Below are 17858 nucleotides of genomic sequence, written 5' to 3'. Positions count from 1 at the left end.
TATTTGCTTTATTTTGATTGAAAAAAAGATAAGTGCAAACCATGACAAGAAGGTTATTTATGTACTACCTATACTCCCCGTGTAGGTACTTGGGAACTGAAGGTTGACTGCCTGGCAAAGATAACATTTGAGGGCATCTCTGACTAGAAGGTACCAAAAATATGTGGTACATGGAACACACAGAATGAAATGGAACAAGTCAGAAAACTGGGGCTGAATGACCAGATTTAATAGAAATATGAACTGAACTGCATTAGAAAACTGAAACGTATCAACAGGAAAATATCTACAAACATAAGCAACAAACTAGAGATTTAAATGAAAATACATTTTTTTTTTTCACTTCAGAATAGAATAAAAGGAGACACACTGAGGCTGACAATTTTCTAAGCAACGTCCTCCTGAATTCCTAGAATTACCTATCCTTAACATCACAAGATTAAAAGGAAAATAAAATATTCTTACAGGGTCCAAAGAATATTTTCTACAAACTTTGTTATTCTCACTGTGCTGTATACCTTATTTTGTCAATTTACTTACCAACACACATTATTTTCTCCAGGGGAAACAGTAGGTAGAGAAAATTATACACTGAGCAAATACTAAATATTTTTAGTGATAAACACTAGACACAAAAACTAAAGCTTCTGCATTCTGAAGGCTGGTCAATAATCCTGTCCTTTGGGGATAACTGCACTGAAAGCAAGGGATGGTTTATAACAGTGGCTATTTAAAGCAGATTCTATATGTGGGGTCAGGGGTATTTAAATGTTGTAGATACTGTTTCATCCCAAATCTTTTCACAAATATATTCCTGAAAAAAAGCTAAATGATACTGCCAGCATGCTTGTTCCACAAGAAGAACAATTAGGATTTATTACACGCAGGCTCTTTTGGATACAACGTAACCTCAAGCTAGTTAAATATTTACAAAATTCTGCCACTCCAAAACAGTCCAACAGTTGCAAAGGCAGTATGGTGGTGCCATGAACACCTCCCCTCAGTTGTGCTGTGCTGTTCTCCTGCTGAGAGGCAGCCTGGGCTGTGTCCCAGAGCGCACTTACCCCCCACCGGTGCCCCCGTTCTTGCTGAAGTGCGTGCGCGGCTCACTGGACGCCAGCTTGAGCAGCTCGTTCCACTCGCGCTCCCACTCCTCCTCCGTGTATACCAGACCTGACTGTGGGGCACAAGGAAAGGCTGTCACCTCTCTGCTGACACACAGGGCACGCTGAGCTCTGCACCAGTGTTTACAACTCACCTGAGTTTCACACATGACTCAGTTCAGTATCTTGGGCCATTAATAGTTCAACATTTCTACTCAGGTGAAAGAATATTAATTTATTAAAAAGATCTAAAATGCCAACTGTAGAGTTAGCACATTCACTTGTTTGCCCTCAGGATTACTCCTGAAATTGGCTTTTCAAGCCACTGCTTAGGCACAGACATCTTCAGGAAATAGTAACATGCTGAAGGTACAGCTTTTAATCAAAAATCAAATCAAATTTAAAGATTATTTTAGTTAGAACACTTCCTCTCAATATTTGGCCACAGCTCTAAAAATCCTAATTCAAGATTCTGGGAAATCTTTCCTAAATGGGGCTCTCTCTCTTTTGTGGATTTCATCCACTAATTTTTAAATGCTTTTGATAGCTAAATTACACATTTATTTTTCTACATTTTCCAAATGCCCCTTAGACCTTTTAGGCACAAAACTCTGCATAGTTATACCCACAAAGCTACAAACACATTTGCATTCTGGTATGAAAATTTCAAATACAAGTATCTCTTTCCCCAAACAAAATGGCAGTACAAGAATTTGATAGCAATTAAAACTTTCACAGCAAACTTCAGAAGAATGCTTGTAACCCTAAATGATATTAACAAGGCTGTCTTTGGGCCATACAGACCTCCTTATTCTGCTGAGTCTGTTGCCATCTCCATCTCCTTTTCAGTGCTTCCCTTTCAGCTCCGCTCCTCATCATAGTATAGAGAGCTTTGCGTAACACAAGGTCCCGGTCGTGAAATCCCCACATCCCTAAGGCAGCACAAGATGAAATCCAGTTTCAAAGAAGCTATAGTGAAATAGAAATAGCTAATACATAATTGAAGAGTCTCCCTAGCAAATAATTCACCCACTATTCTTAAGATTTCCAAAAGAAAGAGTTATTGCAAATAAGCTAATGAGCAACAAGAGTTCTAACACATTTTAAACTTTGATTAGGAACTACCAGGGATATGAGCTGGTTCAGTGCTTGCTTGCAGGCAACTCCAGCTTTGCTGCAAGCCATGGAATATTCAGCGCTCAGGTTGGTTTTAGCTGCAGATGCCAGCAGGCACAAGGATGTTAATGAGCACTGCAGGCACCCCTTGGAATCACAGACGGTGCCGGCTCCCAAAGGCTCCGGCTCTTACACAGCAGGAAATTTCCTCTGGCTTCAAAATGAAGAGAAAAGCATTCAAGATGATAGAAAGTCTAAAAATACCACCAGCCACAGGCTTTCAAGTTCATTTTAAGCTAATGAAACATCTTTATATGGTTGGGAATAGTAACCTACACCAAAAGAAAGCAGAGTTGTCCCCAGTCCAGTGCCTACAGACAGCCATGTTTCAGTCACTACATTATCAGCTGCTGGGTTCAGGTCAAAATACTCCAAACATTTGCAGTCATTAACATACAAAATTAAGTAGATAAAAGAACACTTGGAAACACCAAAAACTCTTTTCTTACTGCATCTTTCAACAAGAGGAGTCTCTTGAAAATATTAAAAATCCCAGTGTTTTTAAACAGTCACTCTTTGGAGTACTTCTGGTGGAAGATTTTAGCAGGTTAGGATGTAGAAAGCACATCAACAACCTTCAGCTTCACAGCTTTCTACTGATTTGCAGAAAGGCTTAAAAAATCTGGTAAAAACCATTAATTTATCAATTGCAAATTATTTTAATTCACCCCAAATGCTCAAACACCACAAGGAACTAACAGAGATTGACACTGCATTCTTGAAACAGCAGAGAACTGTTTGAAGAAAATCAAGAGAAGGAATTAATTTCCTTGCACAAAAAGAGGACAACCCTGCAGAAGCTCCTGGAATTTGCCTGTTCCAGACCTGTTAGGCCAGGAGCACAAAAAATATAAGGAAAATACAGATGACTGGAGTTTGTGATACATGGGTTTGGATATCGTTCCAGTTATACTTTTATATCCTGAGAAAGCTTTTCCTTTCCTGCTTTAGGTATGCTTGAGGTAAACAACATTACAGCAAAATGTGAAGGACGTATTGCTCCAGAATCAGACTTTTAATGCAAATCTTTGCATCTCATGTGTTTTTGGGCTTTGGCTGGGGCTAGAGGAGAGCAGTGAATATTTCTGGCAGAAGGTTTCCTGCCCAGACTGCCCCTTACCTAGAGAGGCAGCATGCAGGAGGCAGTTTCCATCACCCGTGGTGGCCAGGGGCAGCAGGCGCTTGCAGCTGGTGCACACCGTGGACCACCAATTGAGGCGTCCTGGAAGGGAAACAGCAGTTACAGGAGGAGAGGAGCCTGGAACAGGAGCAGTGCTCTGTGCAGGTAAACACAGAGCAGGAGGGGTAACCATCAACACCCTCTTTACCAAATAACCTTAAATGTAATGTTAGAAGTCAAAACTGAGAAGATTAGAAATTAGGCAGATAAACTATTCTCTACATGGATCTAGAAAAGAAAAGATCACCTTTAATTAATTTGCATCTTCCAGTCTCATATGCTGCATCCAGTGATGGATTTCCAAGGAGTTTACTGCCTTAATACCATTATGAGCCTTGCTGTCAGTTCCCAAACATAATCGACATTGGCCTCCCACATGCACATGACAGAGGACATTAAGGTAATAAAGGAATTTTTCTTTTGTCTACAGACAAAAGCAATATGTATGTGGTAATCAAGATATGTTACTATAAAGGTAAGTTTATTGAGTAAATTATTTCAATCAGATGGATTGTTTCAACAGCTAATTCTCCTCTCATTTCCCATAGTGTAAATCATTATTAGATCTACTAAAACCAACAGCTACACTACCAGAGAATTGAAATGACACCAAAGCATAGCCCAAGGTATAGTACAGAATGTGGCCTTTCTCTTTAGGGAATACTTAGAGAATCACTTATCCATCATTGCTATGTGAAGCATGTTTTACAGAATATAAACCAGAGATGGGTTCTGGAAAAGCCTGGCAAAAGGACAGCTATTCAGTGAAGAAATAAGTCATGAAGACTAACACTGCCCAAGCCCACACTAAAAGTGGCTAATTCCTGGCACACAGGCTGCCCTGTGGTAGCAAACTGGAGTGTTAAGTCTTGGTTAAAAGGTCATGGGAGCACTTCTAATAGAAAGAAAGCAAATGGGGGTAATTGTGTAGCATCTCTGGGGATGAGGAAGAGCAGATGATTAACAGGGATGAGTAGAGGGTACATTTCTCAAGTCTTGGCAGGTCTGTGGGTAATGCACAAGTGAATAATTGAATGAATAATGCAATAGGCAGACTTATTCTCCCCCAGCTTCTTGACTGGGAAGCTGGGAAGAAACAGCATCTATATATTTGTACAGGCAGTCTTGCACTTAAGGTTAAACCCCAAAACAGCAGGAATTCCAAACAACAAACAAATGCCTCTCCATTAATAAGTTCTCATTACAAAATTATAGTTAAGTTTATTTGTAACTACAGGTAACATACATCCGGGGGAAAACAGTGTAGCAATATTTAGTATGTATCCCAGTTATTTGTTCTGGGTACTAAGAACAATGAAATTAAATTGCAATTAGTCCAAATGTGTTAAGACTACTGCACTGTAAAGATGCATAGCAGATCAATAAGCACATCTGGTAATCCTCAAATGATTTTAGCAGCTGGTTTGTAAATCTACTACACCTCAGACTAGGCTTATAGAGCTCTAAATTAAATATGCAATAAAGAAGCTAAATTTAAAGCACTATTAGACAGCCTTTGGAAAGAACAAGATAATTTTTAGCAACTCCTGCATCTGTGAAATAACAACTTGCCACCTGTTTTTAGCAGAATGTTTTGGTGGGATCATATTCAGCAATAAGTTACACCAAGGTGCTGTGTAAAGCCTAGTTAGAATACCTAAAAACAGACAGACCTTAGGTAGGACTTAAGGAAATAACGAGTGGCATTGCTTTGCAGATTAACTAACATTTATTGGTAAGAAATGCCAAAGTCTGGTGTTTATGAATCTTTTGAGTAACAGGAGGTTTCTATAAAAGTGATCTTCTGTCAAGTGCATCCTGCAAAAAGCATTTGGGGCTTGGTTAACATCACAAGGCTTATGGCTGACTGAAAAAAAAAAGCAGGTATGGGTTTATTATTGGATTATAACAAAAAAGTGGTGCATTTTCATTTTTCAAACCTAGTGGTTATAGTGGGTCCCTTTGGGAAAAAACAGGAAAATTAAGCTTAGATGAAAACTGAGATCAAACATTTCCACAATTTTGGTGGACTGGTTTGGGGGACACAAAGCCCAGGCTTAACAGCATATTACTGTTTACTTTGGCTTTAGCTTCTTAGAAAACAAACATGAGCACAGAAAAGTGTAGGGAAACAGCTCTTGGACTTTCATACAGAATACCTGTACCATTTGTATTGAATTATACTTCACCACTGCCATACAACTGTTTTTTCTTTCAGTTAAAAGCACTGTGTTAGTCCAGCCATTCCTCTGCCTGCACTGTTTTTTAAAACAGACAACTTCAGTACAGCAGAAGTTTTCATAACATCTCTTTGTATCAACCCACACATTAACAACACACTGGGGAGCATGTGTCTATAATGAAAATCAACTTGCTGCAGCAAAATATTAAGAACTATAAAACTGCTTCCACCCAGACTTCATTTAATATTATCTAATATTATCAGTACCTTGAGCCATCCTCTGTTGAAGAACCACAGCAATTCCTGCCAGAGCTCACAGAGATCAGCCTGTTACTCAGGAACTGACCTCACTCCAATTCTGGCAATAATCAACAGCTGAGTTTACAAGATGGACAAAACCTCAAAATGCTTTTATGAATGTGATACAGTCTATCCTTTCAGAGGAATATTTGAAAAGCAATCATATTAAGGAGTAAACAATACACTGCAGCAGTGCCTTTGTCTGGGCCTTTCCTTTATCATCTCACACAGCACTTTGCAGTAAATTGGGAATTTTCTCCTGAGTTTCTATACAGATAGGACGTAACCAGGACATGCTGTCACACATACATGTCAAGTTAGCAAGAGTTTAAGCATTTAAAAAAAGAACATAAAAACCTTACAGGCTTTTACAGACACCCAGCTCATATGGCCACTTCAGAACCAACGTGTGACACTGTTGGTGGCAATTCTGCTCTCCCAATCCAGGTTTTGGGAGTAGTAAACTGTTAGTTCCTAGCAAATTTCCTCTTCCTTTGCCTAATCAGCTTCTTTTATATTTCTTTTTTCTTGAAAATCATGGTATTATACCCAAGCACACGCTTCTCTTCCTTTAACAACATCCCCAATCTCAGCTACAAAACCTACTGTCCTTCATAGGTTGGTTTGAAATATATTTTAGGCTGTTTGCAGGGAATGCACCTCATCTTTCAGGGTTTTTTTATGTCATTGACCAAAGCATAATCAAACTGTTGGTAGGAGACAATAAAATGTCTAATACTATGTGGCTTTCCTATTAATTCATTATCTTCATTTTGTACATCACATAAAATAAAATAGGCAGGAAACTATATCTTTACATCTAAAACAAAGACAAAAGGTTCATTTCTATCATGTCTTACATGATTTTCTTAAGCAAATTATTTGATCTGTTTAACTTACTTGAAATACAGAAGTGTTTCCCAAGAAGCTCCAGGTTATTTGAATGAAATGCTCACAAAGTAAACTAGGTCTATGCAGGCTATGGTTTGGGGGACACAAAGCCCCCAAGGACACCAGTGATCAAAACCCTGAGGATTTCAAATGGTCAAATCCTCTCCTTTCCAGCGTGCAAGAGGGTCTGGGGATGAAGACACTTTTCCAGTGTGTGTCAAGTTACTGCCCTAATTAACGTGAAGAAAAGAATAAATGATTTATTCTAATTTTCAGAGAGAGAGGAATGCTAGCAGCAAATTCGGTAGTTTCTGCAGCCATTTCAAGTTGAAAGCCAGCCAGCTCTGTATGGATTAGAAGATGTCAGCTCTAAATTCACATATTCTCTGATTTGAAGGTCAGAAAGCCTCTGTGATATTCTAGTTTGTACTAGACTCTAAAGGCTGTAATTGCACTGAAGCAGGTAAGTCAATAATGGTCCTGTAGCAAGGTATCTTCTGCTATCCCTATGGAATTTGGAGAGTTTGCCAGAGCTGCCAGAGGAAGAATCATCCCACTTTTCCCTGTCCTCCTTGGGTTAGCTAGTTCTTAGAGAAACTGGATATATTTTCTTCATAGGTGACTTGCAGTTTTCATGCTTCAGAGTTGCCTGGTTGCATTCTTACCTTATTTTACACTGCTATTTCTCCCAGAAAAAGGCCTGAAGCCCTTCTGAACACTGCTTGGGGTTCTTTCAGTTGTTCAGAGGTTCTGTTTGTATTTCTTTAAGTATGTACTGTTTGAGGCTATTATCTAAGTACATCTGGCTTTTCAATTACCAAAGCCAAAAAGAGCACATGACAACATCTCCTAAGTACTCAGTGGGACACCAGATTAGCAGAGCTCCTGCCTCAAACCAGAGCTGCACTTTATCAGTTTGGGCTCACATAGGGCACCAGGGTTGGAGAACAAATCTCAGATCAATCCAGTGTTACACAAGCCATTAGAGCAATCCACACACAAAAAAAGCAACTGTCTGTTCCATATTCCACAAGCAACCATGAAATCTGATTTTACAACTCTTTTATATCACATGGGTTGGGCATTTCACTATACAGATGTGTTCATTTCATGGTTCATTAGCACTCCTGCTGTTTCATAAGGCACCAATACTAATTTTAAATAGATTTCTCCATATCCTTCAAAATTGGCTTAAAACTTAAAACTACTAATAGATGTGAATTAACATTAATTTTAAATAACTACACTTTTTTCCCCCATGGCAATACTGAAGTATTGCTTTAAAGTTATATAGTTTCTCATTACAAAAAATAATAACTACATAAAATCTAAAAACTATTTTCTCAAGCTGCAACAGAACTTGAAGGTGTTCCCTTTCACAGTCACTGCAATGTAACTTCCTCATGAGAACTGGAAGTACCAACTCCCTCTGACCATCCAGACTCATGTCCTTGTCTATTGCATGACTTTCCCACTAGTCCCTTCCTTCCTCTCCCAATTTCTTTGTTTTATTAATGAAATTTGACCATTTATTCTATAATATTTTAAAAGAAACAGAGGATTGGGATATGAGTCACTTGGCAAAGAACACAGCAGCTGCATTTACTCTCTGGCTTTTATTTCCCAGGCAGTATGGGACATGAAGCAGGATTAGAAAGGCCAACCCAAATGCTGGATTGGCCACCTAATGACACCCACGGTGTCACCCAGCTGCTGACAGACACCTGAGGAGTCACCCACCTGCTTGCTCCAATGCCACCATGGTGGCCTGCTCAATCAAGTCCCTCTCGATGAAGCTCCTGAAGTCCTCGCTGTACACGCTCAGGTCTGGCAGCTGGAATGTGTAGATGGGCATCTCCAAAGGGAACTGCTCATTGCTGCAGTCATTGGCTACATGGGAGCGAGCAAGGGACACTATGGCTGAGCTGGCGTGGGAAATCCCCCTGGAGAGACGCTTTTCTGTGGAGAACCAAAGAGCAGTTACAGCCCGTACCACTGCCCAAAAGGCCAGCAATGCCTGGAATTTATTCCACCTCTTGTTTGCTACCTTTTTCAGGTTATTTCCCTACTGTGAAAGATTGCTTGTTCCTATTGCAGGTCCCTTTGGCAAGCCAGAGGAACTTGACTCTCCTTCTAGCAAAAAAGATCAGCAGTAAAAGTAACAAAATATGAAAGATAGATATTCCTATAAAATTTTTCCTTGATCTATCTTAAATTTTTAAAGATTCATTGGAAGAAAAATTTTTTGACAGGCAGATGATAATCAGTTAATGTTCTGAACCCCTAATTAAAGCTTACTTTAACATAACTTATCAATAATAGTGTTTTTAAGACATCACAAACTGATTAATGGTTATTTAAAATTAACTTTCTTGCAGTTTGTGAACTTTTATTTCTCTAATGGATCAAAGTCTTTCTGATTCTGAGAGTTAAATTGCACTCCCTAAATTATCCTAAATGTTGGGAGAGGGTAGAAGGTTTGATTTTGCCTTTGTTTCTTCTTCCTGTACATCTCAGCTAAACCCCCTGAGAAGGGGCACTGAAGCGCAGGGCAGCACCTCCATGTGACATCCCCTCGCTGCCACTCCATCACCCCTGCCAGCACAGCACAGCCCTCCCCTGCTGGCTGCCTTCTCCACTCCCTGGTGCAAACCAAGGTGCTCCTTTTCCTTCTCTGCTCCTCCCCGAACACCCCTAGGTTCACCTGTCAGTCAGAGGTGGCCCTCTGGTCAGGAGATCCTCACTGAGTTGGCAGCCAAACTCCTGTCAGTCCAGTGGTCAAAGCCAGATGTACCTCACACTACCTACTGAACCCACTAAACATCAGATGGACATTTCAGTGCCAACTGTATCCCAAAGAGGCTAAAGGGACATGGTTTTATCAACTGTGCTGCTCTTCCTCCCTTTATATTCATTCAGTGCTTTAAGGAGACTTAAGAAGCACCACTGTTCCTTTTCTTCTGATGGAAGTCAGCAATTTTTAAAAGCTTTACTGAAACTCCTAAGAACTGATGCTATTTCCTGTTTAATAGGAGGGAAGAGCAGGAGCAGGGAAGCCCTTCTGTTCCTTTTAATGGCTGCACAGAAAGCCATCACCAGGCTACTGCTATTACCTGCCTACATGACAAGCCGTCAGACCTGCAAATTTATTTTGGTGCAAACTACAGCTTCTTGAGAAATTAATAGAAAAAAATTGCAACCCAACAGTCAGAGAGAGGGGGAGATCTGAAATAAAATCCATAAGAGGTCTGCAAACAAAAAAGCAAATTCTAATGCTTATTATCTTGTACTGGAAATTAACTGTTAGAGATAGCTGACTAATTTTTCTCAAGGTTTCAATTTCTATTCAGCAGGGGATAGGAGGCAGTTTCTGTAGAACCATAAAAGAATGACATTTTAAAGCTGAAAGTTATTCATAGTCAGCATACACCCTATTCACACACTGTGAGTAAGAATGCAAAGAGTGAAATACAGATTTTTAAACCTTTTTGTTTGTTTGTTTCAACAAGCATAGAAAGCTATATACAAGAGTGGTCTGTGACACCCTCTAATTAACTCCTTTCATGAGTACCACAGGACCGCTTGGGGACAACATATTTTACTTTAATCACCCATTAAAAAAAACAACTTGCAGAACTGAGGCAGAACTCACAACCACCAAAACATGAAAAATAGGGTCTAGCAGCAGCTCTGAGCCCCGTGACAGTGACACAGCTCACACGCTGCTGGCACATGGCCTCCCACTCTCTGCAGCCAAGCACGGCTCCTGAGCAGACAGGCTGGAGACCCACGCGTCCCCTGAAACCCCAGAGAGGAGCTCTTACCTTGGGCGATGTCATCCTGCCTTTGCAGGCAGGGCCTCTCAGCCTTGGTCACCTGGGGAGGCTGCTCTGGCTCCTGCTGCTTGTAAAACCTGCCCTCGTTGAACACCTGCGGCAGGTTGGCCGTGTGCACCTGCCGCAGCTGCTCATAGTCATTCAAAGCTGCTGTCAGGTCCCAGTTCTTGCCTGCAAAACAGCAAAGGAACCCTCAGCTCACCTCTGTCTGGGGAGCAGCTACCCCCACCACCCTCCTGGGACCCCCCCAGCCTGTGGCATCCCAACAGAGCAGCACTGAGGGAAGAAGCGTCAAAGCCAGCTACCACTGACTAAAAGGCACCATCCACTGCTCTCCTCTCATCCACAAACCCAAAATCTATGGCATTGTATCAAGGAGTGATCAAGGCCAGGACTTCCCTTGCTCAGATTCCAATCAAATGGCTCCAGAAATTAGCAATTTAGGATGAACTCTAAATCCCACTGAGAGGGAGCAATAATTTGTAATTGTGTAATAAATAATAATTAGGAGCAATGATGGAAAGACAAGAGTGATAGTGTCATAGCCCAAAAGAGTGAGAAACCTACTTATCTTTCACTTGCAGAACAGCTAAAATGCAAACACAAACCCTTTATCTCATACATGAGAGAGAAATTGCTCTCTTAGAGATTTTTAAAGCCTTTTAGAAAGCAGGTAATAAAGGACAGAGTTCTGTAACAAAACCTGCAGCGAGAGACTCAGCCAGTGTGGCTCCATGTCTGTGGGAGCTGCTCATGGAACCTGTCAGCACAGAATCCCCTAAAGGATTTGCTTCCACCTTCACTTCAGTATATTGCTCTGACCAATAACCACAGAATGCAGCAAACATCCAGAGATGCACAAGTCTGTTTAGTACAGGTGGTGAAACAGGACTTGGCATTCTCAAGAAAACCATGAAAACACATTGAGATGTCTTCCTGCTATTTTCAAAATAATCCTGCTAAATTAAGATACAGAGATGTCTACCATTCTCCAAGTACACGTTTCTAATTGAGAAATTAAAAATATTTAATAACAAGAGAGACCCTATAAGTTACATGAGGCTTTCAGAGCATTCCACAAGCACTTTTCCTGGCAATTCAAAAGTAACCTGATTCTGACTAATACATGATTTATTACACCATAGAAGGTTGTCATTTTATGCACTTTGAGAAGCTACATTACCTGAGTAGCAGTTAAAGATAACTTACTTGCTTACACCAAGGAGATAAGCTAAATATAGTACAAAGCAGTTTTTAACAGATAGAAGAAAGCCTTTTACTGTTGCAGTCATATCTGTGAAGAACAAAATCCTAACCAAAGAAGGAAAAAAAATAGCACAAACAGCTGGTACCTACAGGGTTGAGCTAAACTACCTCAGGTTTTGAAGTACTAAAAAAATTCTGAAAGGAGAATTGGTATCACTGAGCAAAAATGTTATCTAGCTCCTGAGCAGACTATAATATAAACCACCATGTGAGCCACACAGAATTGTTCTGCAATGCTGTAATTGCCTGTTAGAAAGTCTGTAGGACAAAATGTAAATTCAGTGAAAACTGTCAGAGATACTGGAAAAAGAACTTCAGCAATTGCCAGCATTTGTTCCCTAAAAAGCCCACGTAGAGTGAATGGCTGTAATCCAGTCAGGGCTCTGCTCTAACTTTACACACATCCCAACCAAGTTACACAACCCAAACAGAGGCATGAGTGCATTCCCAAAACCAATCAGTGTTTGGAGTAAGAACTGCTCTTCTTTGGTTCTGATTTTAAGAGGCACACAGATTTTTAAATTCTTTACACACATTTTTAAATTCTTCTTCTCAACCATAAAAACAATAAAGTAAATTTAAAATTTAAAAAAAAAGTGAAGGCGACAATAAACGTAATTCTAGAAAATGTAGCTTTAAACAAAACATTATTATTCTAGTATTGGCAATGCTACAAACCCAGGGCTAAGTGACCCCCAGGAACATCCTGGATTCATTGAGTACAGGTCCCTGAGCACCAGACCTGTAGCAGTGCAACACAAACAGCATTTCTCAGGGCATTCCCTGCAGTTCCCCTGCTCAAGATTTTTTCGTGTTTAAATTCTGAAGCTAACAAAAATCCCAGTGCATATTCTGTAAGTGGCTGCTGTGTGACAGGGCTTTGATGTATGTAAGAGGAAAGCAGAAAATCAGCAGACTCACAGAAATCCCGCTGGCCTCAGTTTTAAGCCAAATGCAATCATCTTATATAAAAGCTCTGTCATAAAAATTACATTGAGCCCTCAGAAAGCAGGCTCACAGTGTGCTGCATTTAAAACTGGATTGCACAGTGGCTCTTGAGTTACGTTCCATGGTGCATTGTAGCAACTCAACTTCTAATATAGACTTGAAACCTTACAAAAATTAAAATTTCTATACCTAACACAGCAATATTTGATTTTCAAATCTCTTCATATCCCTGGAGTTCTCCCCACCTCCTGAACAGAAGCACCAATTCAGCACCAAAGCCCTAAACTTCAGAAAACCAACACAGGAAATTATTATTGGACTCACTTTCCCTAAATTTGCTGGAGCCTCCAAGCATTTAAATGCAAGAAAAACATTCAACCAAATTAAAGAACATATTCAGCACCTTTCCATATCCATGAAATAGTGGTTTTGAAAATTAGTCACCCTCACTGACCAGCATAAGTGTTCCTAGCTACCCTCTCCACTGGAAAGATGGAAGGTTTCCCCCTTTGCCCCTCTCCATTTGGTTTACACTTTCACAAGTAAATACAAATGACAAATCTCTTGTTTTCCCTACTGCCCATAAAAAAAAGAAGAGAATTCATCAGTTTGGGAGAATTAGCAAAGAAAAATCCTAAATGAAAATAAAGGAAACTGGAGGCAGCAACGGGTTTTATGAAAGACTCTGAGAGAAGAAATACATATAGGTACAAAAATTTAATGCAGTGCAAAATAAATTTTAAAAATCTAACAAATGTAATAAAAAATGTGATGTAATTTGTACCACAGGAATAGACTGCAGAAACAAGAGGCAAGCTGGGAACCAATCACGAAAATTATTAAATTCAGAAATGTCCAGATTAGATGATCTGAACAAGGATTTCTATCAGTGTGACAAGCAGGTGAGAAAGTTTCAGCTGCAAGGTACTGAGGAAATTAGTGGGGCTTGGGGTTGTGGAGATCAACAGAACTAACACTGCCTATCTCTTCCCCTTTAAACATTGAATACTAAAAGCTTTTGAATTTCAAAAACTGTATTTTACTACATCACAAACCAAGTTTGAGAGACAAAAACCCCCTGAGTTATGCTAGGTTGGAAATGACAAAAAAAAAAATTATATAATATGGAAAACAAACACATGCTCCCACCCAAAGCCTACAGGGCAAGGGCAGGTCCCTCCTTCCAGTCTTGCCCCTTGTCCAACAAGTGGCATTGGCCCCCTGGTTTGGGGCAGACTGCACAGAGTCCCTCTGGTCCCTAGAGAAGGGAAAGAGGAAGTCTTCTCCTAAGTTTGTTTGTGTGTGTCTGCGATATTCTTCTCTGACATCTCCCACAGCCTGCTTCTCACACAACTCCCTTCTCTGTCACATCTCTCGTTTTCTTTGCCTTTTCACATCTCCTGCACAGGCACCCAAACCCAAGGGCCAGTCCTTCCTACCCCCACAGAGGTTATGCCTGAAGGACAAGTAACAGGCAATTAATTTATTTTTCATAATTTCATCAATTAATTTAAGTCAAGTGAAAGCTTTTGTTGCAATTTGACAGACAAAAACAACACAAGACTATTTTTTAGATTGTCTGCTGATTTTGTTTCACTATTACTTATCTGATGCATGCCGTTCACTGGCTGCTTCTTTGTTTATATGACATATTATTGTATTTTAAAAGGCATTTCAGAGCCATAACAACGTTATTTCAGTGCACACAATCACATCAGATAAGCCACTGGCAGCTCTGGATCAGTAACAATTTGATTGCTCCAAACCAGCACCAACACAGCAGGTTTGCAGGAAAGGCTTCCAGTTTCAAACGGCCAGAGAACATCAGTCAGCAAAAAAGCTGGAGGAGCACAAAGTTGGTTAGAAAACACAGGTAGTGAAATCATTATCAGGGTGCTGGAACCAAACAGAAAAAACACTTACTGAGCAATTCCTTCCTGAACAGCTGTATGTGCTACGTGAGTCAGCAGGTGTGCAATTTAGCAAACTCAAAGGTCTCTGCTTTGAAACCAAGTCCTACTTGTTTGAAGGAAAAACAACAAAATACACACACAAAAAAACCCAAAAACCCCCCAAAACCAAAAAAACCCCAAACCAAACCAACCAACCAAAACAAACAAAAAACCCCAAAACAAACAAACAAAGTGCAGCTGAGTAAGGAATAGAACACCAGCTGAAGGCTGGTACTGATGTGTTAGTGTCAGAGATAGCTGACACCTACATAAAAGGGAAATTCAAAAATAAACACAGCTACACTGTGAAGTTTCTGCCCTAAATAATGGTTCCTTGAATAACAACAGGAGGAATTAAAAGCCTGAAGAAAAACCAAAGATTTAGATAAAACAATATATGGTCTAAGTAGCCACTTCCCCTCAAAATAAATTAGCAGAGGGTTAATAAACAAGCTGCTAAAGAACAGCACAACTAGGGTTCACCTTAAAAGCATTGACAAAAACATAGACTCCAAGAATGGTTTAGGTTGGAAGGGACCTCAAACATCATTTCATTCCAAGCCCCTGCCATGGGCAGGGACACCTTCCACCGTCCCAGGGTGCTCCAAGCCCCATCCAGCCTGGCCTTGGACACTTCCAGGGATGGGGCAGCCCAGCTTGTCTGAACAACCTGTGCCAGGGCCTCACCACCCTCACAGGGAAGAGTTTCTTCCCAATATCTAATCTAACCCTGTCCTCTTTAGTTTGAAGCCATTCCCTTGTGTTATCACTTGTGCTCCTGTCAAAAGCCCCTCTCCAGCTCTCTTGGAGCCCTTTCAGGTATTGGAAGGTGCTCCAAGGTCTTCCCAGAGCCTTCTCTTCCCCAACAGCCCAAGGGTCATAGCAAAGGTGCTCCAGTGCTCTGAGCATCTTCATGGCCTCCTCTGGACATGTCCTGAGAGGTCCATTGGGGGAGCAAAGCTGGATGCAGCACTCCAGGTGGGGCTGGGCATTCTCCAGTGCTGTAACCCCAGAGCAACATGACATTATTTAGTCTTGGGTTTTTTTTGCTTTGTACTGTTTTGGCTAAAACATTATAGTTTAGTGGGGTTGTAATAGTTAATAAATCTGTTGTCTTCCACTTCTTAAATCAGGTATAATGAAAACCAAGAGGATTTTATCATTAATTAGTAGGAAAAGCAAACATGCAACTATTACACAGTTCCTTCCCTCCCCTCCAAGCTTTCAAATATCCACCTACTCCAATATGTTAAAAGAACATTTGAAAGGTCACCAAAATTCCAGATTTAATGATAAATAAAATGCTGGAAAGGATGTAATTTGAGATGTGGAACTAGAAAAGATCTAAATAGTGGGAACCACAATGAAAGGCAACTTGCAGCAACAACATGTATAGACAGCACTTTAGCAGAGGAAACATTCAAAGGGTCAGGAAACACTGCCTGGAGTGAAACAGGACCAAGGGACCCATGGGATCCAGCCATTATGGGACAACAAATTAACTTTCAGTTAGAGAAGAATCATCTGAGGAAGGCACTGAGCATCAAGAAAGCACCTATAAAATGCACTGTAAGTGCAACTTGAAGGCAACACAAACACCCCAGGCTAATGCAAAGAAGTCTGCTCTTACAAACCAACTCCTAATAAAGCAATCCTCAAGTTCTGTTTAAATGCAGGCACTGCTTCCTGTTTGGCATGAAGTAGATTAACAAATATTTAGAGGCAAAAGGTAAGAAGAGCTTCAGCTTTTTTTCCTTCTGAAAAACTAATACACAAAATTAGGATAAAATTAGACCATATGCTTTAAAACAAGATTTAATTTTGGTCCATGTTCTCAGAGGACAATAAAACAGCAAGGCCATTTTGTTAACACATGCCTCATTTTCTGCTAGAATGCAAAGTCACTCCAAACTGAACAGGCAGCTGGAAATGACAGTTTTGCTCCCTGTTTAATGAGACATTGGTAGCAGCTCAGCTTCCTCTTCCCATTGCCAAGCCTTCCACAAGGGAACTAAAAAAGGAACCATCTGAGGGAGAGGAGAATAAGAGACTATTTTTGGGGAGTTAGTTTTGTACACTCAATCACATGACAGCACTGTAAATGTCTCTCTCCCTCTATAAATTACATGCTTTTCTTTGAATTCTGCTTGTATGCATTGTTCTTTGAGGAGATGTCTCAGTACTGCAGTTCTGTCTTGTTCCATGGGGTCAGTCACCTTTCCTGCTCACATTTCATGACTGGAAAGCCAATGTCCCAGTTCCTGAGTTCATGTTCAGCTATATATCCCTCAATTAAGTGCTGTTTGATGCTGGAAATAGACAGCAGTTATTTTTATATAATGATGAAATGTCACATCATTTATATAAATAAATGAAACCATTTATATAAGTCAAAGGGCAAGTTTTCAGTTAAATATATTAGTATTGAATCAGTTTGTATTATTATTTCACAAATCCTCCAGTAGCTGATGACTGCCTACATTGTTGGCATTTTAAAGTATTTCATCCTATGCCTTCCCCCTCTATTCCAGGGGTCACGGCCTGCACACCTGCTGCTCCCTGAAAACTGAGCTGCTTTCTCCTGATTTATCAGTGATCTCTGAGTTCATCCACACCTACAGCCCTGACACTGTGAACCACATACAGCCCAACTTGTTTTAAACTATTTTCTTTATTGGCTTTCCTTCTGTCTTAGGCCACATTTTAAGTAGATTATACATAAACACACCAGCATTACTGTTACTCTGTGTGATAGAATTGAGGTGCCAGGCAGACTATCCAGGAGGGAAAGGGATGTGCCCTCCTTATTCCTGAACCTTCCTTATTCCTTTTATTGGGCAAGTTGGAGCTCACAGCTGAAGAGAAATCAATTCTCCACCATGCAGAGCTCTCAGTTTATGCTTAAGAACATTCCCAAAGCTGAGTAAGCCAAAGGAGTTTGCCTAGAGACGAGAAGGTGCCTTGCACACACAGAGGTGACATCTGGAGAGTCCTGCAGCTGATTTCCTGTTTCCCTGTGACACG

At 40.4% G+C, this 17858-nt stretch overlaps 1 protein-coding gene across 2 annotated transcripts in view; it reads right to left on the bottom strand.

Moving 5' to 3' along the window:
* Positions 1 to 17858, bottom strand: part of OTUD7A (OTU deubiquitinase 7A) — a gene marked incomplete at its 3' end in the record, with an annotated part of 96786 nt that overhangs the window by 13882 nt on the left and 65046 nt on the right. For both annotated transcript variants that reach the window (XM_084213732.1, XM_084213733.1), the window contains exons 8-12: positions 10657 to 10839; positions 8573 to 8791; positions 3400 to 3501; positions 1908 to 2035; positions 1065 to 1177 (exon numbers count right to left, since the gene is read on the bottom strand). In XM_084213732.1, the coding sequence (XP_084069858.1) occupies positions 1065 to 1177; positions 1908 to 2035; positions 3400 to 3501; positions 8573 to 8791; positions 10657 to 10839 (745 nt within the window). The remainder of the gene's footprint in view (positions 1 to 1064; positions 1178 to 1907; positions 2036 to 3399; positions 3502 to 8572; positions 8792 to 10656; positions 10840 to 17858) is intronic.

Source organism: Fringilla coelebs, assembly GCF_963513975.1.
Source record: "Fringilla coelebs genome assembly, chromosome: 12".
NCBI lineage: Eukaryota > Metazoa > Chordata > Aves > Passeriformes > Fringillidae > Fringilla > Fringilla coelebs.
The sequence above is the reverse complement of the archived record's forward strand: the minus strand, read 5'-3'. Positions and strand labels throughout refer to the sequence as shown.